Source organism: Pipistrellus hanaki (assembly GCF_964339955.1).
Source record: "Pipistrellus hanaki genome assembly, chromosome: 3".
In the NCBI taxonomy this organism is placed as follows: domain Eukaryota; kingdom Metazoa; phylum Chordata; class Mammalia; order Chiroptera; family Vespertilionidae; genus Pipistrellus; species Pipistrellus hanaki.
In genome coordinates, this window is record NC_140505.1 from 173,011,251 (window position 1) to 173,036,755 (window position 25,505).

Genomic DNA, 25,505 nt, shown 5'->3' on the forward strand with positions numbered 1-25,505 from the left:
CAGAAAAAGGGCATTCTATAGTGTTTTTCAATTCTCCTCTGTCTTACCACCCTTCTTTTATCCTTGATGCATCTGGGGATTTTCTGGTCTTAGGACAGTCTTATTGTCAAGTAATAAAGATCAATTCTGAATTAAAACAAAATTTGAATGTTTTACAACAGCAAATTAAAGGATAAAAAAAATAAGGTTATATAAAAATGCTACAAAGGCATTTGATAATACTTACCAATTTTTCCTAATAAAATTTCAAAATAATTTAGGAATTAAAGGAAGCTATTGAATATAGTAGTCACTCCTTATTTGTGGGGAAAATGTTTCAAGATCCCTATTGGATGCCTGAAACTACTGAACGTATATATACTATGTTTTTCCCCATACATACATATGATAAGGTTAGACATAGTAAGAGATGAATAACAATATATAATTATAAAATGGAAAAATTATAACAATATGCTATAATAAAAGTTATGAAAATATGGTCTCTCTCTTTCTCAAATATTTAATTGTACTGTACTCACCCTTCTTGTGATAATGTGAGGTGATACAATGCCTACATGGTGAGTGAGGTGAAGTGAGGTGAATGACTTAGGCACTGAGATGTAGCATGAGGTTACTATTGACCTTCTGATGATAAATCAGAAGGAGGATCATCTGCTTGGGGTGATCCTTGGGTATTGAGCCATCACAATGTCTATGGTTAGACATATATAATGATGTCTATGGTTGGGGAAATTTAATATTTGGGGCCAAGGTTGATCACAATAAATAAAATCACAGAAAGCAAAACCTCAGGAAAGGGGGAATTAATGTAATGATAAGACATTTACCAAAGTTTTACAACAATTATCTTACTAAATGGCAAATTTCTGAAGCCATTTAAAAAAAAATAGGCACAGGAAATACTGACTCTTAAAAGTATGATCCATTATTTATAGAGATTCTGTTTCATGCAATAGATAAGAATATGAAATTAATTTTATAATAGAAAAGTATAATTTATTTATAATTGTAGAGGTCTCAAAGCACCATGAGAATCTAGTACAAAGTTACTAGAAGTAAAAAGAGAATTTCATGAGAATCTAGTCAAAAGTTATTAGAAGAAAAAGAGAATTTATAAAGTGATTATATGTAAAATACTTATAGATTTTTTTTAAAAAAATTAACAGTAGTCAGTTAGAAATGGAGAGGGGGAAATATAGCACTTATAATGCACAATATTTTAAATTTAACAAAATGTTAAAGAACATAAATAAAAGAACTGTGAAATCTTACCAAAGGACACAGAAAAGATCTGAACATATGGTAGGTCACACCAAGTTCCTGAACAGGAAGACTTTCTCTCATAGAAATGTAAATCTTTCCTAAAATAATATTTAAATGTAATGTATTCCAAATAAGAATCCCAATGGGGGTTCTCTGAAACTGATTAGGATAATTTAAATGTCCTCAATAGATATTAAAATTTACCATAAATCCACTTCAGTAAAAAGTGGTGTTAGTATAATAATGGGCAAATGTCAGTGAAAAAAAAAATAGAGAATCCAGGAAGAACCAGACCCAGGTCTACAGAAGAACTTAATATATGACAAAAGCGCTATTTTGATTCATTAAGAAAATAATAATCCTATCTAATAAAGATGGAATATGCTAATTGACCCTCAAACCATCGCAAAGATGGTGGCACCCATAGACAATAAGGAGGGAATATGCTAAATGACTTCCATGCTCTCAAGGATGGTGGTGCCCACAGCCACAAGATGGTCCCCTCAGCCCCACCACATGCCTGCCTTCAGAGTCCCCAAGTCTCCTCAGTCCCCCAGCTGCTCAGGGCTGGCCCAGGGTGCAGGCAAGCCTTGGATGGTGGCTGTCCAGCCGCCCAGGGCCGCCCAAGGCTCAGGTAACCAGGGCTGGCTAAGGCTTGCACTGCTGGCAGTGGCAAAGCAGAGGTGTGATGGGAGTGTCACCTTCCCCTGATTGCCAGGTCACCTCCCTCCCCTGAGGGCTCCTGGACTGTGAGAAGGGGCAGGCTGGGCTGCCACCCCCTCCAGTGCATGAATTTTCATGCACCAGGCCTCTAGTTTATTATAATAGTTTATTTATTAACCTGTTAACTGAGCAGGACCTAAAAATACATCAAACGTAAACAATATCGGAAACGGGTAGGACATATGAATACGTCCTTGAAATATATGTTGCGCCCTGAGAAGGACGGTATATATTTTTTGTAATCTTTTTTTTAAAAAAATATTTTATTGATTTTTTACAGAGAGGAAGGAAAGGGGAGGGATAGAGAGTTAGAAATATTGATGAGATGAGAGAGAAACATCGATCAGCTGCCTCTTGCACACCCCCCACTGGGGATGTGCCCGCAACCAAGGTACATGCCCTTGACTGGAATCGAACCCGGGACCTTTAGGTCCGAAGGCCGACACTCTATCCACTGAGCCAAACCGGTTTCGGCTATTTTTTGTAATCTTTATCATTGTTTGTAAAATTTATTTTTTAATTCGACGTGTCCTTTTTTTTTTTGTCGGTATTCTTTTCTATTTTTTTTGGTAATTTTGTATTTTCCTTTGTGCTTTATATATATAAATAAACGAAAAAATATATATATATTTCATTTATTTTCATTAAGTATAAATAAAAAAATATAATATGAAATTACGTCCTTCGGGCGTGATGTACTGACACGTCCTAGTGAAAGAGTACGCGCCCATTACAGGTTGCGTCATTAAAAAGGGAACTCGCCGGTTAACAGGTTAAAAGGTGCTGGTATAACTGACAATTCATCTGAAAATAAACAATGCCAGCATCCTACCTCATACTATACACAAAATAAAATCCCAAGGGATTCAAGGGTGTTTGGCCTTGAAGTAAGAGAAAATATCTCTCAAAAGGACACAGAATTAAAAAAACACACCAAAACAAAAAGCAGATAGATTAAATAAGAGGAACAGTAGATGGCTTTTCAAATCCTGAAATGATATAATGAGATTTGCATTTTAGAAAAAAGAAATTATTCTTGTTGTGTAACAGCTCATCATTAAAGGGATGGGGTGTGGGGGGTAGGTAAGACCTGAGGCAGGGAATGAGTAGAAGGTGGGAGATGATAAATTAAGCTACTGTGGAAAAGTGGAAGAGGGAATGGAAAATATTCAAGAGTTACTAATGAGCCCTAACCAGTTTGACTCAGTTGATAGAGTGTTGGCCTGCAGACTGAAAGGTCCAGGTTCGATTCTGGTCAAGGTCAAGAGCATGTACCTTGGTTGCGGGCATATCCCCAGTGGGGGATGTGCAGGAGGCAGTTGATCAATGTTTCTCTCTCATTGATGTTTCTCTCTATCCTTCTTCCTTCCTCTCTGTAAAAAAAAAAATCAATAAAATATATATATTTTAAAAAGTTATTAACGAGAGAGCATTGAGAACCTGGAAACCTATTGAGTACAGGGGGATAAAACAGGGAGAGGGAAGAGTCAACAACAATTCAGTTATCTGCCCTGGGCAGTGGGGTGAATACAGTGCTATGTGTTGATGGGGAGCAATTTTGTGTGGAAAATGGAGAAAAGATCATGAGTTTTGAATATATTGAATTTGGGGGCCTATAGGATATAGGAGGTGGCCATTATATGATCATATGATTGTATCTATAGGCTTGGAGTTCAGAAGAGGCCAAATATGTATAAAGACCAAGGAGTCATTAATATATGGGCTCAGTGGGAGCAATAGAAATAGATAAAAGGGGACTCTGTGTAGGATGAGAAGGGAAGAGGATTATCTAAGAATCTCAATGGGCACTCAATTGGCACCCAAGGAGCCAATCCTGCTTCCACTAGGCAAGAGAAAGAATCAGAGTTGATTAGTCAAAATCTTTCTTAATCCTTATCTGAGGATAGGATATGTTTAGAGAAGGGATGAGAGAGAAAGAGAGAGAGATTTGTTGTTCCACTTATTTATATATTCATTGGTTGCTTCTGGTATGTGCCCTGACCAGAGATGGAACCCATAACCTTGCTGTATAATCAGATGCTGTAACCTTGCTGTATAATGCCCCTGTATTAGGACGATGCTCTAACAACTGAGCTACCTGGCCAGGGCAGGATTTTTTTAATTTAAGATTTTGCTATAAATAGGATTTTGCTATTAGAACTAGTCTTCCAAAATTGATATGCTGAGACTTGTCATTCCAGAAACTTCCTCCAGCATGACCAGCAGTCCCAGATTTCAAGTGTTCATTTCATATAAACACACTTTTATATGGATTTTCTCTTATAAAGCCCAATTTGTCAAATGCCAGTTTCTTTTCTCTGCTACTTTGAAAAAATTGCTACTCTTTTCAGATGGTTTAGTCTTTCTTCTACAAGCAGCAGTAGTTTTCCCAAAAGTTGCCAGAATTGCAACATGAAGTGTCACTTCTGAGACACACAGTCTTCAATGTTTCATTATTTTGCCATTGTTAAAAAATTATTATGCTAACCATCTGGCCTAGTCTTTTTGTTTCTGCTCATTTGATGTGTTAATAGAATTGGTTCTCTTTTTCTTTTGATTTGAAATGTTCTTTTTCATTTAGTATTTTCTACTGGCATATTATAACAAGGAGAAATGATTGTGTAATACTCCATCAACAGAGGACCTAAATATGTCGGAAAGCAAACAAAACTATCTCCTTCTTGCATCAATTTTATAATAAGATTGGACTGCCTTGCCTGGCATTCAAGGCCTTGAATGACTAACCCCACCTACCTTTTCAAATGCTATCTCACCATTTTCCTTCCCATCCTTTGTTCCACAGTCAGCATTACTTCATACCACTAAGGCGCTGGTCCCACAGAAGTATTTCCAGTTCTTACACCTTGCATGAAGTCAGTCTTATCAGGTTTAAGCAGCTATTCACTTCCTCGTTCAGTCACTTATTATATCCTTTCCCTGCATGGGAAGTAACACTTGTTGCTCATTGTAAATACTAACTTATTCAACTTGACAGACCTCATCTACATATAACAAATTCATATGAACTTATTTCTACCCACAGAGAATTTCTACCCTTATGGGGTTCTCCGTGAGTGTTTCCTTCATGTGACCCTTCACTGCAGCAGGCTCCCTACAAATTAGATTGCTGGCCAGGGAAGCTTTCTTGGAGTTGATGCTAGAATCCAGGTTTTAATGACCAGGTTACGTTAATAACCCTGACATTACTCTAATTAAAGACGAGGAAGCTGTTCTGGGAAATGGCTCAGCTGTAAGGAAGCATGAAGTCCTGAAACCATGGTCAGAATTTACACTTGGGCCAATATTTTGTAAACTTAAAAGTGCAAGAAGATGAGTGGTCATTGATTACACTAGAGAGGTAGATAAGGACCAGGCAGAGAAGGCAAAGAATAGCAATAACAGGAAAATATGGATGGGGGTGGAAGAGTGGGCCACTCACCTTCTTATGATTAGTGTCTGCTTCTCCTGGGGTTCATGGAGAATCTGCCCAAAACAGCTTCTTTCTAGCTCAGCCCACTACCAGAGTGCCTTGTCATGCATTTATGGTTGTAAATGCCCCTCCCCCAACACCATTGTTAGTAATTTTGCCATTTCACATGGAAAGCAACTCAGGACAAGAGGTGATGGTTATGTGGACTTTAAGAATGATTTAAAAAATATATATTTTATTGATCTTTCACAGAGAGGAAGAGAGAGGGATAGAGAGCTAGAAACATTGATCAGCTGCCTCCTGCACATCCCCCACTGGTACATGCCCTTGACCGGAATGGAACCTGGGACCTTTCAGTCTGCAGGCCGACGCTCTATCCACTGAGTCAAACTGGTTTCGGCAGAAGGATTTTTTTAAAATGTGGATCTTTTAAGTGGAAACATTTTCTGAGTAGTTAAGTTACCAAACGTATATGGCTATACGTCCCAAAGGTACAGGGTATTCATTATTGATGAGATTCCTGTTATTTTTCCCTTATTCAAAAAGAATAAAATCGAGCAGTTTTAATTCTAGGGACATATGATCTGGAGGTTAGCTTTCAGTTTCCTTAACAGAAATGGTAATTCTTAGACCCAAAATATTAATGGGACTGTTGAATTTATGAAAGATGATGTAAGACACATGAGCATCATCAAGAGTTTCCAACGGAGATGATTTATTAAATATTTTAAATTAGATTCTGCGTTCATGGAAGGAACATGATCTGGCAGTAATTATTATAAATTATGGAAAAAAGATGTTGGACATCACGCCAGAATGCAAATCCCTATTTGGTATGATTGAGCAAGAAGAAACACAAGAGGAGGTAACTCTTTTTTGTTCCTCATCTCTAAGCTTATATTTAGTTGAGTCTTTTAAGAGATCGTGTATTATTAGTAAACATGTTCAAAAACAGTTTTTAATTTGTTATATTTACATAAAAGAAAAGTGATATATAGTGAAGAGCTGATCCCCCCCCTTTTTCCCCAAAAATATATTTTATTGATTTTTTACAGAGAGGAAGAGAGAGGGATAGAGAGTTAGAAACATCGATGAGGGAGAAACTCTGATCAGCTGCATCCTGCACACCCCCTACTGGGAATGTGCCTGCAACCCAAGGTCCATGCCCTTGACCAGAATTGAACCCGGGACCCTTCAGTCCAAAGGCCGATGCTCTATCCCATGAGCCAAACCGGTTTAGGCTTCTTTTGTGATTAAAAAAAATTAATTCATGCTACAATAGAATACTGAAAAGCTCCCTTTCACCCCTAGATCATCATTTACGGCTAGTAGTGAGCTTCCTGCACCCAGCTGGACATTGGACTAAAAGCCCTCGTAAAGTCTCCCAAATTGAAGATCTGATTATCCTGGGTGCATCACTGAATGTAGTGAGAACATGTCAGAGCTTTTCTCAGTATTCAAAGTAGATTTCCCAAACTCATTGTCACACCTAAATTATCTTCATTAGAAGACTGCTAACCTTTGAGACAACTTTTTAATATCTGTCTCCCAAGCTTGGTGCTTACTAGAGCCTGCTTTATTGCCTTTTCTGGAAACTATATGGTTAAATGCTTTGGTTAATCAAACTTGAATTGTCACTTAGTTGATCAGGTTTCTGAGGAGCTAGGAATTACCTGAAGCTCCTCAGTGACGGTTGTGGCTGCATCAGTTAGAGTAGCTCCGTTTCTTTCTCTGTTATATGTTGAGTTTCCATGGAAGCATTTGTTTGCCACAAAAACCTTCAACGATCAGCACAGTTTAACTGGATAACATTTTTAGCCACAATTCTTTTTCAAGGGGGTTGCTTTATCTAGGGAGGGTTTGATTAAGCTGGAGGCGATTTGAAGGTTTTTTTCCCCACCAAGTGTTCTCTCTCAGAGCCTGTCATCCAGCCCCTGCGTATCACTCAGGCTTTGCCTCAGGACACTCCTCGCATGTATCCCTGGTGAGGCCCCCCCCCCCCCCATGCCTCTGGCATTTATTAATTCACGTTGTTTAGCCATGGAGATCATGGTTTTATTTATAAGTACAGAAACAGAATTTTAAGAATGCTATTTGGGAAAATGAGAAAATGACAATTGCTGAAACATGTTGAAGTGCATCCTGAGATGTAACCACTGTTTCTAGGGTTGTTCTAAGAAGACTTCTAGGACCAAGAGGCCACAGCAGATATTGTCACCTGAAAAAATAAATGAACAGCTGCTCTTGATGGAGTCACACCTTCTCAAACTGACGAAGCAATGTAGCCATTTTGTTTTCTTTCTGCATACTTGTGTTGAGTATATATATATATATATATATATATATATATATATGAAAATATTTTGTTAAAAGGATGAAGGGGAGATTAGCATTTGGGTAAACCCTTTAAGGTTTACATAGGGCTTTTATAATATAATAAATTTAAATTTATAATCCTAATAATGTTCTGTTAATAAGGGGTTGCTAACTGCTTTTTACAGATGTGACCCATAAAGATTAAGTGATTTAGTTAGGATTGCATCGTTAGCTTGGATTTGAGCCTATCTCTTCTGATTCTAAAGCAGGGCTTCTCAACCTTGACACTATTGCCAATTTGGGCCATATAATTGCTGTGAGGAACTGTCCTAGGCATTGTGGAGGTTGAGCAGCATTCTGGCCTCTATCCATAGATACACAGCACACAAGACTCCCCGTCCCTTTCCCCCAGCTGTGACAGCCAACTGGGAGGCAAATGTTGCCAAATAAGTTGGGGAGGGAGAGTGCAAAATTGAGAAGCACTGCTCTAACAGCAAAGGGTAACTGAGAAATAAAAAAAACGACAGTATGAGAGGTGTTAATGTGTGTGTGATTTGAAACACCGTCTACTCAAGTGAAAGATTAGTTTAATTTCAGATCATTGTGCTATATAGTAATACATTAACACAATGATTGGAATTTTGGGAGTTTGCAATTTGGAAATCTGCGTAAGCAATTGATTTAGTTCGTGGTGATAAGTATTATCACATTTTTTAAAAAGCAGGTACTTCAGATCTTCCAGAAGAACAGGAGAGTACCTACATTTCTTTCAAGTGGGAGGCTCCACTTTTGGCCCCATAGTCTTTGGGGAACTGGCCATACCTGTAGACTTCTGTGTCCCTAACTTACCTCTCTTACTGTGTGTCTCAGTGATATCTGGGTGTTTATAAGCTGAATTTATGAATGGAACCCAATGCTCTATTATTCACACAACCAGTAAACATAGCTTATTGAAAGCTGTAATTGTCTGGGTACCCATAAACATGTAATTCCTTGAAATGTAAAGTGTTCTAGAAATGTGAATTGTTTCTTTTCATATTATCAAAACAAACAAACACAAAAAAAACTAACATTTTACCAGGAAGCACGGTGTAATGTTACTAATTTACTGTTTTCTATGTGCCAGAAACTACTATGTGTTTTATACATGTCAAAACTCATATAATTTCTATATAATCATTATACGAAGAACTTACTGTTGTTATACCCATTTTAGAGATAAGAAAACCGAGGCACACAGAAGCTGAGTACCTTCCCAAGATCTCATAATTTAAAGATGTCTGGGTTAGATTCTGAGCCCAGGCAATCTGGCTCCCTTGGCTGTGCTGTTCATTATTCTATGCTTTGCTGTCTTTAAATGATAATTTTATAAAAATGGAGTTATAATAATATATAATAATTGGTAGGTTTCTGAGTCTGGGCTTTGCTGATATATGACAGCTGTTGAATAACAGAAACTTGTGCCTTGGAAACTCTTCAGCTCTTTGGTAGCAGACTCCTTGGTTCTTGCGTGGGGGGGAATGAAAAGAAAATAATTGAAATTATTGAAATTTTTAATCTCTAAAACATGATATAATTGATACTTTTAAGGCACATAATTTAGAAAAAATACTTGGGTCCCCCCCCCCTATTTTTTGTCTCCTCAAAAGAATTTTCCTATTTGGTTGTTGATGTTAAACAGTATGTATTACTGATTATTAATATTTTTAACCTTAGTTACAACTGAACTCTCAGGATCAGAAGACCCTATCTTTCTTTACCCTATAGTTTTAAATTGGTCGGTCAAAGGTGCTGTGAAAGAAGGTAGGTGACTAGAATGTGTACATGCTCTTCACTCAACTTACTATTGAAGATCATTCATTCCATAGGTTTTGTTGTTACTACTTAAAGGTCTAACTCAAGCATGTCAAACTCGCGGCCGGGCAAGCCACGTGCCTAATTGGGGCATGCAACTTGTTGGCGGTGAGTTTGACATGCTTAGTCTAGCCAGGCAGAAGATTTGGGGTCTTTACTTGTTGAATATAATTCAGACTCTTGATTGTCAAGTGATGAAAGAGACTGAAATAGGAGCCTGATTTAAAGTTTGGGAAGACAGAAACTTGATGGTGGCTTATTTGGGTAGTAGATGAAACTAGAGGATTGAAAAATTTGTTAGTGATCCTTACGTTCAGCTGTGAAGAAACAGCAACATTATTGCTTAACTCAGAGTGCAATATAATAAAAGTAGGATAACTAGTTATTCTGTAATTTTTTCCAACTAGTCATACATGAGAAGAACTTTTAAGAAATCTTTCTTAACACTGAGTTGTTTGAAAAATAAATGAAATATAGACTGAAAGGGTTATTTGATTTTAGAAAATAGTAGTTCTCACCACATTTACTCTACATTTTTTTAAAAAAGTGAGAAATCTAAAAAACAGATTAATAAATTTTTCTGTTAGAACAAAATGTGTATTAGTAATAGTAACCATTCATCACTAACAACAGTGTATTGGTAATTATATATGTATGAACTTCCTTGTTTTCACAGTTATGAAATTTAAACAGAGACCTAGATTCCTGGAATTTTTTTCCCAAATTATGCTGAAATGTCTAAATGATGAAAAATATTCCCTTGTGGTGGAGATTACAAATCCTGTCAGTGACTTCTTGAAAAGGTACTTGTAATAGCTGTTTTATTGCTACTAACAACTTAAAAAATGAGTAACATTGTCACATAAAGATATATAAGGTAGATGAAAACGAATATAGGATATAGACAATTAGTAAAACAGCCACCTTGTAGATAGGATTTATGTCTCTGTGTGTAAAAAAATAAGTAAGTAAACATAAAATATATTTATACGACCCAACTAAGGCATAAGATTTAGAGTATGTTTATGTTTGCAGCAGGAAGTAAATTAGGTCTTTTTGCTATTGATTCAAGATGGATAATAACATCTCTGGGCTATCAGCTCCTCATATAGGCTTCTGGGTCCAGTGCTGGTCATTTACATGCTTTTCTGATTCCTTTACATTAGCAAGCGGAGCCATTCCTTGGGGTTTCATTCACAGATGTGAACGAGGAGTTCCTCAAATAGAAGTAGTAAAACTGAAAGCTATTCCCCTTGTTCTCTGAGCCTGAATGATTCTCTTTGCCTCCAAATAAAATTATAGTGTTTCATGCCAGTTATGAGAGAGGCCAAATAAACCCAACTTTTGTTCCAACAGCTGGGTTTTACTTTCACCCCTGTGCCCAGATCTACCTCATTTTAGTAATGGGAAGCATTAGTAACACGGAATCTATTTAAAAAATGGCAGCGGAAGAGAAACATTATCATAAAAATACACAGGAAAATAGTCTTTCTAAAATAGGCACTTCTATTATTGGAACAAACGCTTGGAATATATGCGCTTCATATTTTCAAAACATAAAAGAGGAAATTGCTTGCATTAAATGAAGCAGGCTCAGATAATAAGAACATTGGTCAGAATTAGAAAGTTCCATTACATTAAAAAAAAAAACACCAAAAAAACCCCCCAAACACACCACATAGCCAAAATGAGATGTTTAGAAGCTGTAAGTAATATTCTTGATACCAAAAAAAAAAAAAAAAAAAAAAAAAATTAGAAGACATTATCAGTGGGCAGTGAAATTTGGAGGGCTAACCAGGGAGGTCCAATCTAAGCAAAATAGATATTCTGAAAGAGTAAAATAGAGAAAGTGGCTTAGAAGCATTGACCAGTGGTATAATAAAAGACCTGAGGTTGAAAATTGAGTGGTATAAGAATGTTCCAACTGAAGGTAAAGATTTCAGTTCTGAGGCTGAACAGATGTTTCAGGAAAATCTTCTCCAAGTCAGGAAGAGTAGACAAAGGACAGATGCAACACATCGATTTCTGCTTTGACAGTAATATCTGTCTTCTTCTGTGTTCACATGCTTAACACTTTTAACAAAGAAACTTTCTCATACTGCAGCAGACACAGATGCAGCTGTATTTACTTCCAACTTTATGATATTATAGTTTCCATTTAATGTGTTAATTCATATAGATTTTTTTTTGGTATGGGGATTTAGATTAAATTTTAGTTTTTTACCCCCTCTAAGTTTTATCAATTATCCTGGCAATATTTAAAGAACGTTATTTTTTGTTAGTTTTTTTTTTAATTTGTAATTTATCTTTATTGTTGAAAGTATTACAGATGTCCTTATTGCTCCCCTCTACTCTCTGCACCCCACCTTCCCTCTGCAATTGGTCAACTACCCATGATTTCTTCTAAGATTTTTATGTTTTCACAACTTACATGAACTTTTTATCAACTTTGAGTTTATTCTTGTGTATGGTATAAGTTGGCGGTCTAGTTTCATTTTTTTTCATGTACCTGTCCAATTTTCCCCAACACCATTTATTGAAGAGACTGTCTTGACTCCATTGTATGTTCTTGCCTTCTTTTTCAAATATTAATTAAGTGTAATGGCTTGGGTTGATTTCTGGGTACTCTGTTCTGTTCCAGTGATCTATATGCCTGTTCTTGTGCTAGTAACAGGCTGTTTTGAATATAGTGGCTTTATAGTATAGTTTGATATCTGGTATTGTGATTCCTCTAACTTTGCTTAAGATTGCTCTGGCTATTTGAGTTCTTTTTTGGTTCCATATAAGTTTTTGGAGTGTTTATTCTAGATATGTGAAATATGCATTAGTATTTTAATTGAATCTATAGATTGTTTTGGGTAGTATAGGCATTTTAATGATGTTGATTCTACCAATCCATTAACACAGTATATTCTTCTGCTTGTTTATATCTTCCTCTGTCTCTTTTTTCAATATCCTGTAGCTTTCTGAGTACAGGTCTTTTACTTCCTTGGTTAAGTTTATTCCTAAGTATCTTATGCAATGGTAAATGAGATTGTATTTTTAGTTTCTCTTTCTGAGAGTTCACTTATGGTATATAAAAATGCCATCAATTTCTGGGTGTTAATATTATATCCTACTACATTGCTAAATTCGTTTATTAAATCTAGTAGTTTTTTTTCTGGAGTCTTTAGGGTTTTCTATGTATAATATCATGTCATCAGTGAATAACAGTTTTACTTCCTCCTTTCCAATTTGAATGGCTTTTTGTTAATTAGTTTTAATGCCATCTTTTCACACTCAAAGTGGATGATTCTACCAATAATTCTTATAAGTCACAATGAATATATTTCATAAACTTTTATGTTCTACATAACAAAAAGTCAAAGTTTATGGAAATAACTGCTGAAAAGACAGAAACATGATAATATAGAATATAACATACTACTTTAAAAAAGAAATAAAAAGGACATAGAAAATATACCTAATCTAATTAAGAACAACTTAATATATATAGTCAATTTAAAGCACTCATTAAATTAAAAAAAAAGTCAATTGAAAAACAAAGCTCAGATCATTCGGACTAAAATTTGTAAAGACCACATTCTCTTATAGTACAATAAAACTGAAATGTCATAAAAAATAAATTACTGGCATATAAAATTATTGGATGAAAAATAGAAATCTACCTAAAGGTATAGAGCCTTTTAAAAATGATGATAATAAGAAACCTTAATATCAACTGTACTCAAAGCAGCTGTTAGAGACACATTTTTAGCTTTAGAAGCTTTTATTACTAAACAGGAAAAATAAAATTGAATGAACTTTTACTGAACTCACAAAATTAGAATAATAAAATAAATCTAAGAAAGCAGAAAGAAGAAAATTAAAGTTGAAACTAATCAATTATAAGTTGTTTTTAAACTAATTTAATTGAGAACTGCTTGAGCTGGTTCTCTGAAGTTATAACTAAATTATGTAAATTTTTGGCTGGTATAATAAGAAAAAGCAAAATATAAGTAATCCAAGAGAAAATAATAATAAATGTGAAGTGGTTAAAGAAATATTAGCTAACAGTAATTATATTTTTATATGAATAAATTTGAAAACCTAGTTGAAAGTGGTAATTATCTGGGAAAACTTAATTTAAAATTGATTGAAGCTGTAAAAAATTGGATAGCTCAAAAAATTTTAGGATAGTTCTTTCAGATTTTATTTATTTATTTTTAAAATATATTTTTATTGATTTCAGAGAGTAAGGGAGAGATGAGAGAGAATCCTCGATCTGCCACTTCCTCCACAATCCGGGATTAAGCCTGCAACTCGGGCATATGCCCTGTCTGGGAATTGAACCATGACCTACTGATTCATAGGTCAATCAATGCTCAACCACTAAACCACCATCTTTCAGATTTTAAAGAAACAAATAATTTTTATTTTACATAAAGCTACTTCAAAATATGGGTAGAAAGTCTCTTAATGAATTTATCACAACAGACTCTGATACAGTTTTATGAAAAGACAATGAAAATAGAAAATTATGGGTTGTTTTTACTTAGCAGTATATAGGAGCAAAAATCCAAAATAATATATTAGCCTAATTTAGCAATGAAATATAAATTGTATTCTCAATACAAATATAGGAGAGGTAAATCTGTAAATATAGTACCAAAGGACTTGTATGCATGCATATAAGCCCCAGTGGACACCAGTGGGCTGAGGACATGAGTGGGGGTCGTGGGGGACAATGGCAAGATAAGGATGCATGTGTCATAGCTTGATCAATAAAGAAGATAATATATAGTTATCACTGGTAGTCAAAGAGTCTTTAGTAGATGCTCAAAGTCATGTGAAATTTAGCAATCACTCCTGGCAAATTAGGATTAGAAGAATATTTTCTGTTAAAATAAGCTCTACAACAAAGAAACCTATTATTCCTTAAATTACTTAACATTGTTTTGCAAGTTCTTTCCAAGGCATTAAAATAGAAATTACGATTATAATTTATGTAATTATCACATAAAAGGGTCTCAAAATGCGTGTCAAATGAATCCTACAATAAAGTACATTGAAAATGAAAAGAAAATGATTGATATTTGCTAATAATTATAATACTTAAAATCCTCACCCAAGGATGTATTTTTTAAATTTTATTTTAGAGAGGAAGGGAGAGAGAAAAGCATTGATGTGAGACATAAATATCAATCTAAATATCGATCAGTTACCTCCCATAGGTGCCCTGACCAAGGATCGAACCCGCAATATTTTTGTGCATAAGATGATGCTCCAACCAACTGAGCCTCCAGGCAAGAGCACAAATAATTATTTTTTAACTTAACAAACTAATTAACTGAAAACTATCTGAACTAATAATAGCATTCTACAGGATGGCTAGATGTAAACCTGCAAAATCAATTAAAATGTACAATAGAAAAATTATCCATTTCTGTGAAGTACAAGATTAAATTTAGTAGGAGTTGTGAGGAGAGGACTTGGGTTAATATAAAGAAGACCAAATATCCTTACTAAGAGATATTAAAAGGAATGACTTGAATAAATGGAAAGACATAGTATATGCTCATTGGGCAGATGGAATATTGTAAAGATTTCTGTTTTCTTCAATTTAATTTATAGATTTAATGTAATTCCAATCTGATTAGTTTATATGGAATAAGCTAGAATAATAAAAATATATGAAAAATTAAAAAGAGTAAGAGGAGAAATTTATACTATTAGCTAAAGGATAAAGTTTTTTTGGGGGAAATAATAGTAGACAGCCATTGTGACTCAATGTTTTGAGTCAGAAACATGAACTAATATAAGTAATCAAATAAGGAATAAACTATAAAATCAAAGATCAGTAATTCTGACTACATAAAAATGAATAAATGCTTTTTAAAAATAATACAACATAAACAAAAAGCTGTCAAAATTAAGAGGAAGCATTCTATGAAGCATTTAATTCATTCAGTGGATGAGAGTTTGAGCATGGAGGAGAATGCTGAGAGGATTGGGAAGACAGTAGCTCAGGTGTACATTCGAGACCTTGTTTTCCTCTTTTCCATTTTTTCGTGAACTACAATGACCAGTTCAAGCATTCTAGTGGAGTGGGATAGGGAGGAGGTAAGGAAGAGTCCAAGCTGATTAGTCTCATGAAAATGGCAACCAGTCTCAAGTTGCCTGTTACACAGGATGGATCTCCAATTCCATCCATCACTGGTCCAGCCTTCCTAGTTGAGACAAACAAAACATTTGCCAAAATGAATACCACACTAACTGGGAGACTCTTGTAATTGCTGCAGCTGGGCTGGAGCTCCAACTAACCACAGGATCCAGGCTCATCATCATCAAAATTGAAACAAGAGGCCAAACTACCAGTGGGAGCATGATGAATTTAGAACTGTAACACCTAGAACTAGCTATCTAGGCTCACCTGGTCATTTCATTAGCCTTGCATTGATATGACCCTACATTTTATTCAATTCAAGCTTTGGATCCTGTTTATCATGTTACAGCAGGGTTTAGTTGTACTTACCAAAAGAAATATAAATTTTAGGAAACATACAAATTTCAGGAAAAATAGGTGCTAATTATCATAGGAGGGTGGGATATTGAGAGACTTTAAAGTGTTTGGAGAGTGGGCCATAAGGGTCCATGACAGATTTAAACACACACACACACACACACACACACACACACAAAAAAAAAAAAAAACAAACAAAAAAAAAAACAACCAAACAAACAAAAAAACCAAACCCAAAAAACAAAAACAAAACAAAACAAAACAAAAAACAAGATTAAGATATTAAGATTCCCTATAGGTGATTGGGGGAAGGGAGAGAGTTTAGTAACATAGTAATCTAAAATGCTTAGCTCTTATTGGTATCCAGAAGGTGATGGAACCAAAAAGACTAATCTGTTGGAAGCAGGGTAGCTTGTCTAGGGTCACTTTTATGTAGTTATCTGCTCAGTTTTATAATGAAGTGTTCATGTTTTATTTTTGGTGCAATTCTATTTTTTCTGCATCACATGCCAGCTCTAAATCAAATTTTATGGTATTATTTACATTGTGCTCTTTTGAGAGGCCAACTATTCCTTGATAACCAGGAATATTACAGTCTACGCATAGGACACAAACAATTTTAAAAATTCTTCTTGCATAATTTTAGTGACAACACTCATTAAAGATTTATTACTTTGGGGTAATTTTACAAATTCTTGCAGATTCATTTAACAAACTTTTCCTTTTTTTTGTATTAGGAGACATGAGTCCCTAGTTGGAATGAAAAAAATGAAATATAAGGACAATATTTTGGGTCAGAAATTAGATAAATTTGCAAAGAAGTATAAAGCTGCTATAATGGAGATTTCGAAAGTAAGTTTCATAAGTTTTGAATTTTGAGCAAATGAAATGAAGAGATACATGTATCTACAGATGATCGGCAGCATTATAATTTATTATAACATGAAACAGAAGGAAATACAAGCATAATTTTATAACTATACAATTCTTAAGTTTTCAAATGAATATATTTTTTTAATTTTTTAAATTTATTTGAGAGAGAGAGACAGAAAACATTGATGTGAGAGAGGAACATCAATTGGTTGCCCCTTCCATGTGCCCCCACTGAAGATTGAACCTGCACCCTCGGTATGTGCCCAGACCAGAAATTGAATCCGCCACCTTCTGGTATAAAGACGACACTCCAACCAGCTGAGCCATACCGACCAGGGCTCATTTGGATATTTTTATACTCATATTTTTTTCTTGTCTACAGGGATATTTTTGTTACTTTTGATAATAATTTTAAGTGAGATGTGTAAAGAAATCACTGTATTTTAATCTCAATAGATAGACATTAGAGTATATTATAATATTGTATTCAGAACTTAATTTTTGTTTGTAACATTTTTGTTTTTTCCTGTATTAAGACTACAGAAATACCAAAAAGAAAAAAGAAAATTAGGGGAACTCTAAGAGACTTTTTATCCAGAAATCCATGGGTTGCTGAATTGTCAGCACAAGAAAGGTATTCATTTATTATTTAATTTATTCAGTAAACATTTACTTGAAACCCATTATTTGGGGCTTTAGAGGTATACCGCTTAACTAGAGAGCTAAAGTTCTTTGATATTTTGATCGGAATAATATTAAACAAATGTATTTTATACTTAAAATATGTACTGACTAGAAAATTTTTGAAATATTAGTTTTTTTCCAGAGCATATTGAATATGGTTTTATGAACTTACTTTATCACTGGTAGCCCATTGTGCGATATTGTGCACAGTAGGCTGCCCGCCATTTCTGTGTGAGGTGGGCCCACTGCACTCTCTCCGGGGTGCTTCGGCCACAGAGGCTGCATGCCAGCCCCCCTGTCCCCTAAAGGCCCTCTGTGGCCTGGACATTGCCATGGTGATGAAGCAAGCATCCCACCCCAGCTGCTCCTTGCCACTGTCACCGTGGTGATGAAGGCTGCTCACGCTGTCCACTCTCAGCAGCAGCCCCCTAATATGGGGGCCTCTGGTGAGGCTGAGAGGACTGAGCGCTGCCACCTTGTGGCTATAGGCATTGCCATCTTTGTGATGGAGTGATGGTTAATTTGCATATTACCCTTTTATTTGATAGGATTATGACTGATGTTTTATTTCCTTCTAAGCTAGCTAAAGTTAGAAAATTGTTTGCTTTATTTTTTTTTTCAAGGAACCACACAGAGAAATGAATTTCTTGTTTAATATTAAAGTTAGTTGATGAATGCAAATAATTATGTTACAATTTATTTGTCTAATCTCAGTGGCCTTTTAGTTATAGAAAAGAAAAGCTCTGTTTGGTTTGAGCTTAGGACATAGACATCAGAGAGAGTTGAAGACAATATGTAGTGACTTTGTCCCTTGTGCTCATTCTTGTGCTTCTTTATTGTCCTATTTTACATTTTTAGTTCTAAGTAAATGATAAATAAGCCTGTTATATTTGCATAAGGGCAGCCAAGTGACTTCTTGATTATGTACAAATTGGAATCATTTCTCTTCAGATATCTGAAAGTTTGTATAATTTCAAAATTTCTTTGTCCCTTGGCAGAAATAAGAGAGTGGATGTTAGAAAAATAGCACATCGAATCCTGGTAGAAAACTTGAATCCTCTAATATTTAATTATATTAAAAGGAAGAGGTTCCGTCAAATATATCTTGAAGAGATACCCTGGAAGGCTCAGATGAACTTGTATCTGGCAAATGCACACTTCAACCTGCTTTTAATAAAGCTAGGGGAACGTATGAAGATGAAATTTGGTGTTTCACATACAATGGTCAGGTATAGTATATTATCAATAACTAATACTTTTTAAGTTTCACGAACATGGATTGTATTTGTGTGTCCAGGGCTTCAATGTTGATAATAACTTAAGGAGGTTTACAGTGTGTTTCTATCTTTTTTAAAAATTATTATTCTGTCTTACTTGGCAATTGATATATTTAATTTTTTTGTTCATTGATATATTTCTTATCTTAGAATCTTTCACAAACAGGTGTTAGATATAAGTGCTTAGGAAGTACTAATTTGCATATATCTTGACTATGTTTACTCAATAAAGCTTTCAGTAAAAGGAGAAAATATAATTCTAAGTGAATTTAATATTAATTGCATAATAACTGTAGATATTAGTGGGAATCAGGCAAATCTCTATTTCATTTAGAGATATTTTAAGCCTCCACAAATATATATTGTAAGCTTCTATAAACACAGATAATATATTCTCATATAGAGTTTCTCTTATTAATTCAAAAGACAGTTTTGAGCTCTTAATAAATGTCTTTGGCTGAAGTGTTATAGGAGATAAAAATAGAAGATAAATACATTAACAGAATACTATGCAACCATTAAAAAGATGATGTAGAGTCATTTGGAAAGATTTTTTGAGCATCTATTAGACACAAGATCCTGAGATAGGTGCAGTGGGCATGTAAGCATGAACAGGATATATAAGTTAGAATCTGGGAGGATAGATCACAAATGTTCATGGATAATTCTAGATAATGGTAGCAGACAAAATACTCATAAAGTCTTCTTTGTTCCCAGGAGGGTCACTTTACTCTGGCTGAGACTAACAGGAAAGATCAAATGTGGAAGGGCCACTTGGCCTGTCTTTTGATAGCTCGACAAGATTTAGAAATGTACAGATATAGAAATAGGCTTTCCTGGTGGATGGGAAACATGAGTTAGTGCCCAGGTAGGAAAAACATCAGATAAGAACCCCAAGTGGTCAACCCAAAATCCAGGGTATATGATAGAGGAGTGGTATAAGATAATTTGCAAAGTAGGTTAGTTCCAGGTCATGGAGAGTCGTAACCATCTATTAAGTCTGTAGTTTAATTTATATACAGTGGGGGATTATTAAGAGTTTTTGAGCAGGGCTATAAGGAATTTCTCTGGCAGCAACATTCAGAGCACTAACTCACAAATATTTAAAACATTGAAGTAGGTTTTATTTGACATATTTAATTCAATTTTACTTACAATGTTTTTTAATAAGATTTTTCCCTCTCTTGCAGTTTCCGGTCATGTGATCCTAGCATATTCTCATTATATAATTCAGGAACAGTATTACCAACAGGAAAATTGACTCTAGAAAACTATAAAGTGATGCTTGACTTCCTTCATTCAGCTAAAAAAAGAAGGATGAATTTACCATCAGGTAAAATAAACATATTATCGCCCTAACAGGTTTGACTGAGTGGATAGAGCTTTGGCCTGCGGACTGAAAGATCCCAGGTATGATTCCAGTCAAGGACATGTACCTCCTGCATCCCCAATAGGAGGTGTGCAGGAGGCAGCTGATCAGTGTTTCTCTCTCATTGATGTTTCTAATTCTCTACCCCTCTCTCTTCCTCTCTGTAAAAAAATCAATAAAATATATTAAAAAAAACATATTATCAAATTACCTTTAAATTTTTATTCACCAATCACACACACACATACATACACACAGGGCAGACACACAAAATTATATGCACCACTTCCCAATGACCCAGGAATTTAGGTGAGTTGTAACATTTTGTAGGAGACTCTTATTTTTAAAAATTTCAATTTTTATAGTAGTATCATATATATATTTGGAAATACCTATATTGTGTTCTGACCTAAAACAGTTTGGCTATTTAGCAAATATAATGTTCTTTTAGAAGTGTTGGTAGCCCCCGGTGGTCAAGAGGTTATATTTTAGTGGAAGTAAATTTGAGAATAAATTCCACCAAACATACTGATGCAAGCAGACATGAAACAATCATATAGCTATTCTAAACAACCGATTTTAAGGGAAGTCTATTCTTGACTTGTGATCTCCAGCTAGCAACTTCAGTGAGAGCTTACTCCAAGATGATTGCAATACTATTCTGATGGCAGAAACAACTAATATAGTCATCAGGCCAGGTGACAGGGGCCGCTCTGAGAGGTGGAGAGATGCAGGTGACCAGGGCTCTCCATCGGCACTGATGACATTATTTCTAAACAATCACCTACCTTGAATACCACACAATTCACAAATAAAAAATTATAAGTTTTTTTGTATGCTGTTAAAAGTCCCTTACCTATATTTCTAATAATGGTATTTTAAGTGCTATGTAACTTATTGCTGAAAAGGGTACTTTATATGCTGGCTCAGTGCCTCAGGAGAGTTGATTCATATTTTAGGTACTTGACATGCTTTCTAGTTTCTTCTAGAGTGTAGATTAAGTTTAACGAGTACCTGTATGTCATACTATGAATATTGAAGTATTTGAAAGTAAATTTTCTAGCCTAGAAAGAATCTTGAGTTTTATGTGTAGATTGTTATACATAGTTTCTTGATTTTTGTTAAAACTAGCTCCCTATCTAAGATCTACATGAAGTCGGCAATAGTTAGCAATAGAATACTTTGCTATTGAGACTTCTTATTTAGCTAGGGGTCCAGTGCATGAAATTCATGCACTGGGGGGAGGGGGTGGGGATGACCCTCAGCCCAGCCTGCACCCTCCCTTTGGGGGATGTCCAACTGCCAGTTTAGGCCCAATTTTGATCGGGCCTAAACCGGCAGTTAGACATCCCTCTCACAATCCAGGACTGCTGGCTTCCAGCCTGATAACCCCCTAACCACTCCCCTGTCAGCCTGATCGACACCTAACTGCTCCCCTGCTGGCCTGATTACCCACAATTCCCCTGCCAGCCCTGTTGCTCCTAATTGCTCTTTCCTGCTGGCCCGGTCACCCCTAACTGCCCTCCCCTGCCAGTCCAGTTCCCCCTAACTGCCCTCCCCTGCAGGCCTGGTTGCCCCCAACTGCCCTCCCCTGTTGTGCTGATCACCCACAATTACTCTCTCCCTGCTGGCCATATTTTGGTGGCTATCTTTGACCACATGGGGGTGGCCATCTTGTGCGAGAGCATGTGGGTCAATTTGCATATTACTTCTTTATCATATAGGATGCAGAGTTCTACTGGTAAGAAAAGGTTTGCAGCAGGAGAAATCCTTTGTGTTTTTATACCATACCAACAGGAGAATGAGTGGCCTGGGTTGCTGTACTGCCTAATCCTGGGGAATACTACTTACCTTTTAGTGTATGTGTCCCGAGAATGGCCTGTTTTGGGGTAAATTACAAAACAGTGCGATCCTCTCAATGTTCTCTACAAAAACAACACAAGACATACGTTGGCCATAGCCCCTGCCTGGAATATTCTTTTTCATAATTTTTCCTCATGGCCGAATCATGCCCACCTTTTAAGACCTAATCTAAATGCTTCCTTCTCTAGAAACCTTCCCTGATTCATTGTGTTCATGATAATCCTGTTCTTTCTCCAAAATTATATAGCAGTTCTTATCTGAATTACTCATTTGATGCTTATCACCTACTGTGTTTTCTGGAACTTAACTCTCTATTTAAGTTAGATGTTTCTATATAAACATCCTTTATTTTTGTACTGTAGATGCTATAGAGTTTACAACATTTATCAATTCCCAAATGAGTGATGAAAATGTTTCTAAGACACAAACAGCTACTGACCCTGACATTCAAGGAGCTCTTACTGCTAAAGAAAGGGATCGATCATCAACTTTGAGTCTATTGGACCATTTTATGAAAATATTTTTATATTGTAGGAGAGCAATGGTAAGGTCCTTTGTTTTTGCTAATAAATCTGAACCCATAAATTTGGGTGTGTAAGATGTATTTATTTGCTTACTGTGTGTAATTTTGGTTTCAGTTTTAAGACTAAATTTGTTGGGTTCTCTTTCAGTCATTTTTGAGGTTTGCCTGCCATGGTAATGAGGTCTTACACATTCTCAAGTTGTCAGGGAGAGGGGTGAGCTCCTTTCACCATTAGTCATCCATCTGCCTAGAGAAGAGGTGGCCTTAGTTCCTGTTTACACAGTCTTCATGGATATTCACACACCCCTCTGCTGCTTTCTTGCCACACTTAGGACATGGGTTTCTCTGGTGACACGGGTTTCTCTCTGGAAACTTGATCCTTCCTGGGGCACCATAGACCTCTTTCTTTCCTCTAGCAGGGGAAGATTTTTCTAGACCACAGGAAAGATCTGCCTTTGCCCCAGACCTCTGGTTCTACAGGCCACTTGTGTTTCTTTTCAAATGTTCTCTTTTTCTTCTTAAATATTATAGGGTATATTATGAAACTGAAATTGGAATCATTGCTATAAATAAATTAATTTACTTTTTCTCTTAGTAAGGAGAAAGATACTTTCATCCTCTTAAGAAGTGAGAGGAAATGTACCCTTTTTATACAAGAAAGAAACACACTTACATTCTCATATTCTTTGTGGAGAGGAGAGAATGGCTTTTTTTAAATGTCAAGTAACCCACATCATCTTGACCATGACACTGCATCCTGCTTTCCTTTCCACCAGCTTCGGGACCTAGAAGTTGTGGGTCCTGCTCACCTCTCAGAACTCAGCTCCTCTTGCTTTTGTTGAATCCAGTCTCCCCTCTGTAGCCCTGAAACCAGAGAACTTGTTTGTTTCTCAGTCCTCTGGTTCATCCTCCATGCTTTTAACTTGCTGTCACCTTAGCCTCAAATGTTATCCCCTACTCAACATCCCTATCATCACCTTCACATGACTTGTTCAACTCAACATTCAGGAACTCACCTCCTCAGAGAGAACTTCTCTCCTGACCACCCTATCTAAAAGGATGTGTTCTCTCCCCCTTGTGAGGTCCTAGTCCATTTCTTTATAACTTATTATTCATGAAATTACATTTTTATTTGTCTACTTGGTCTCCCCTAATAAATTTAGGCAGATCTGGTTTTCTTGCTCACTGCCACATTACCAACACCTAGAACAATGGGAGTGTTGCAATCAGACCACCAAAGTGCAGACTTCAGCTCACCACTTAGTAGATTCATGATCTTAGCTCCATAATCCAATTTTCTTATCTGTAAATTGAATAGCATACTAGTACATACTTACTTCATAGGAACTATTGTCAGAAGGAGCTAAGATGCTGCATACAAAGGCCTTACCACAGTATCTAGCACATATAAGGGGCACATAACAAATGGTGTTATTTTTATTATTGACATCAATATTGCAGAAAGATAAAGTTGTTCAGAGATGTGTAACATTTGGAACTTTAGGGTCTTCTGAATGTTGTGTTGGTCTTAGGTATTTTTGTTTGTCTATTTGTTTGTTTTTTATGGTCTTAGGTTTTTGCTCACCGTGGTGGCTATTGGACTCTGCTTCAGAACTGCTGTCGGGCCCTTTGGAACTTTGCTCGGGAGCTACAGATCCTTCTTAAACAAGCAGTGGACCTATGTAAAATATTTCCTGTTAGTCAAGATGGTTTCCTTTGCATCTCTGTATTACCATTCTATTTTGGAGCAGACCTACTTATTGACATGTTAATAGAACTACAAAATTCCAATTCTATTGAGGTAAGAATGTTTGGGTAATTATTTTTATTGTATTCAATTAACAAATATTTTTGTACCATACAGCTTGGGCTAAGTAGAAATTAATATTTTTCTTTAGTTCTTGGTTGGTCTATATTTCATTTGCTTCTATTATTATTTAGTTCACTATATATCTTGCATTGCTATTAATTACAAATATCTTATCCTGAAAATTTAATTTTTTAAAGGGAACAGAAAGTAACATCTATTAAGACCCAGCTTCTACATTAACTAACCCTAGTGCATTTAATCCTCATAGCAATCTTTTGATAGAGAAAGAAACAGATCCCAAAAGAGATCATAAAGTTTTTTTAACCTTTTATTTCAATTGAATTTAGCCTATAAATTTTTTTTATTACTTAAGGTATCATATATTTGTCCTCATCCCCCCATTCCCATCCCAAACCCCTCCCCATGCATAAACCCACCCCCTGTTGTCCATGACAACTGGTTAGGCTTATATGCATGCATACAAGTCCTTTGGTTGGTTTCTCCCTCTTATCCCCACCCTCCCTTATCTTTCCTCTGAGGTTTGACAGTCTGATCAATGCTTCCCTGTCTCTGGGTCTGTTTTTGTTCATCAGTTTATGTTGTTCATTATTTCCCCTCGATGAGTGAGATCATGTGATACTAGAAGTACACTTATAAGAGCTGAAAATGAGACAAACAATAATGGTTATGCTGAGAGGCAAATTAATCAGTCTGTATTGAGTTTCTTTCTGGGCTAACAGTTCTTTTGGGTCCCAATTTCAATGTCAAATAGTTACTTATGTCCACATGTCAACCATGATATTTCAGTTCTGGATGGTGGACAATGGTGGTAATGCAGGTCTGACCCTCTCTGGTTTGGTTCTTGGCAATCTGCAGTGTCACACAGCTGCTGACTGCTAGTATAGTCTTACATCTCTGGACTGTTTCTCTTCTATCTTCATGGCTGGAGCAGTCCTGTCAATTCCTTTTTGTTGCAGGAATCCACATGGTCTTGGAGTTATTTTCTGAAAATATA

The 25,505-nt window shown here is 35.8% G+C and overlaps 1 protein-coding gene across 1 annotated transcript in view; it reads left to right on the plus strand.

Moving 5' to 3' along the window:
* CFAP54 (cilia and flagella associated protein 54) overlaps nucleotides 1-25,505 on the plus strand; it is a 239,556-nt gene that overhangs the window by 90,528 nt on the left and 123,523 nt on the right. Inside the window, 10 exon segments of the mRNA XM_084878469.1 lie at nucleotides 6,156-6,284; nucleotides 7,586-7,700; nucleotides 9,452-9,538; nucleotides 10,266-10,392; nucleotides 16,829-16,943; nucleotides 17,501-17,598; nucleotides 18,647-18,877; nucleotides 20,116-20,258; nucleotides 22,520-22,701; nucleotides 24,254-24,481. Coding sequence (XP_084734595.1) covers nucleotides 6,156-6,284; nucleotides 7,586-7,700; nucleotides 9,452-9,538; nucleotides 10,266-10,392; nucleotides 16,829-16,943; nucleotides 17,501-17,598; nucleotides 18,647-18,877; nucleotides 20,116-20,258; nucleotides 22,520-22,701; nucleotides 24,254-24,481 — 1,455 coding nt within the window.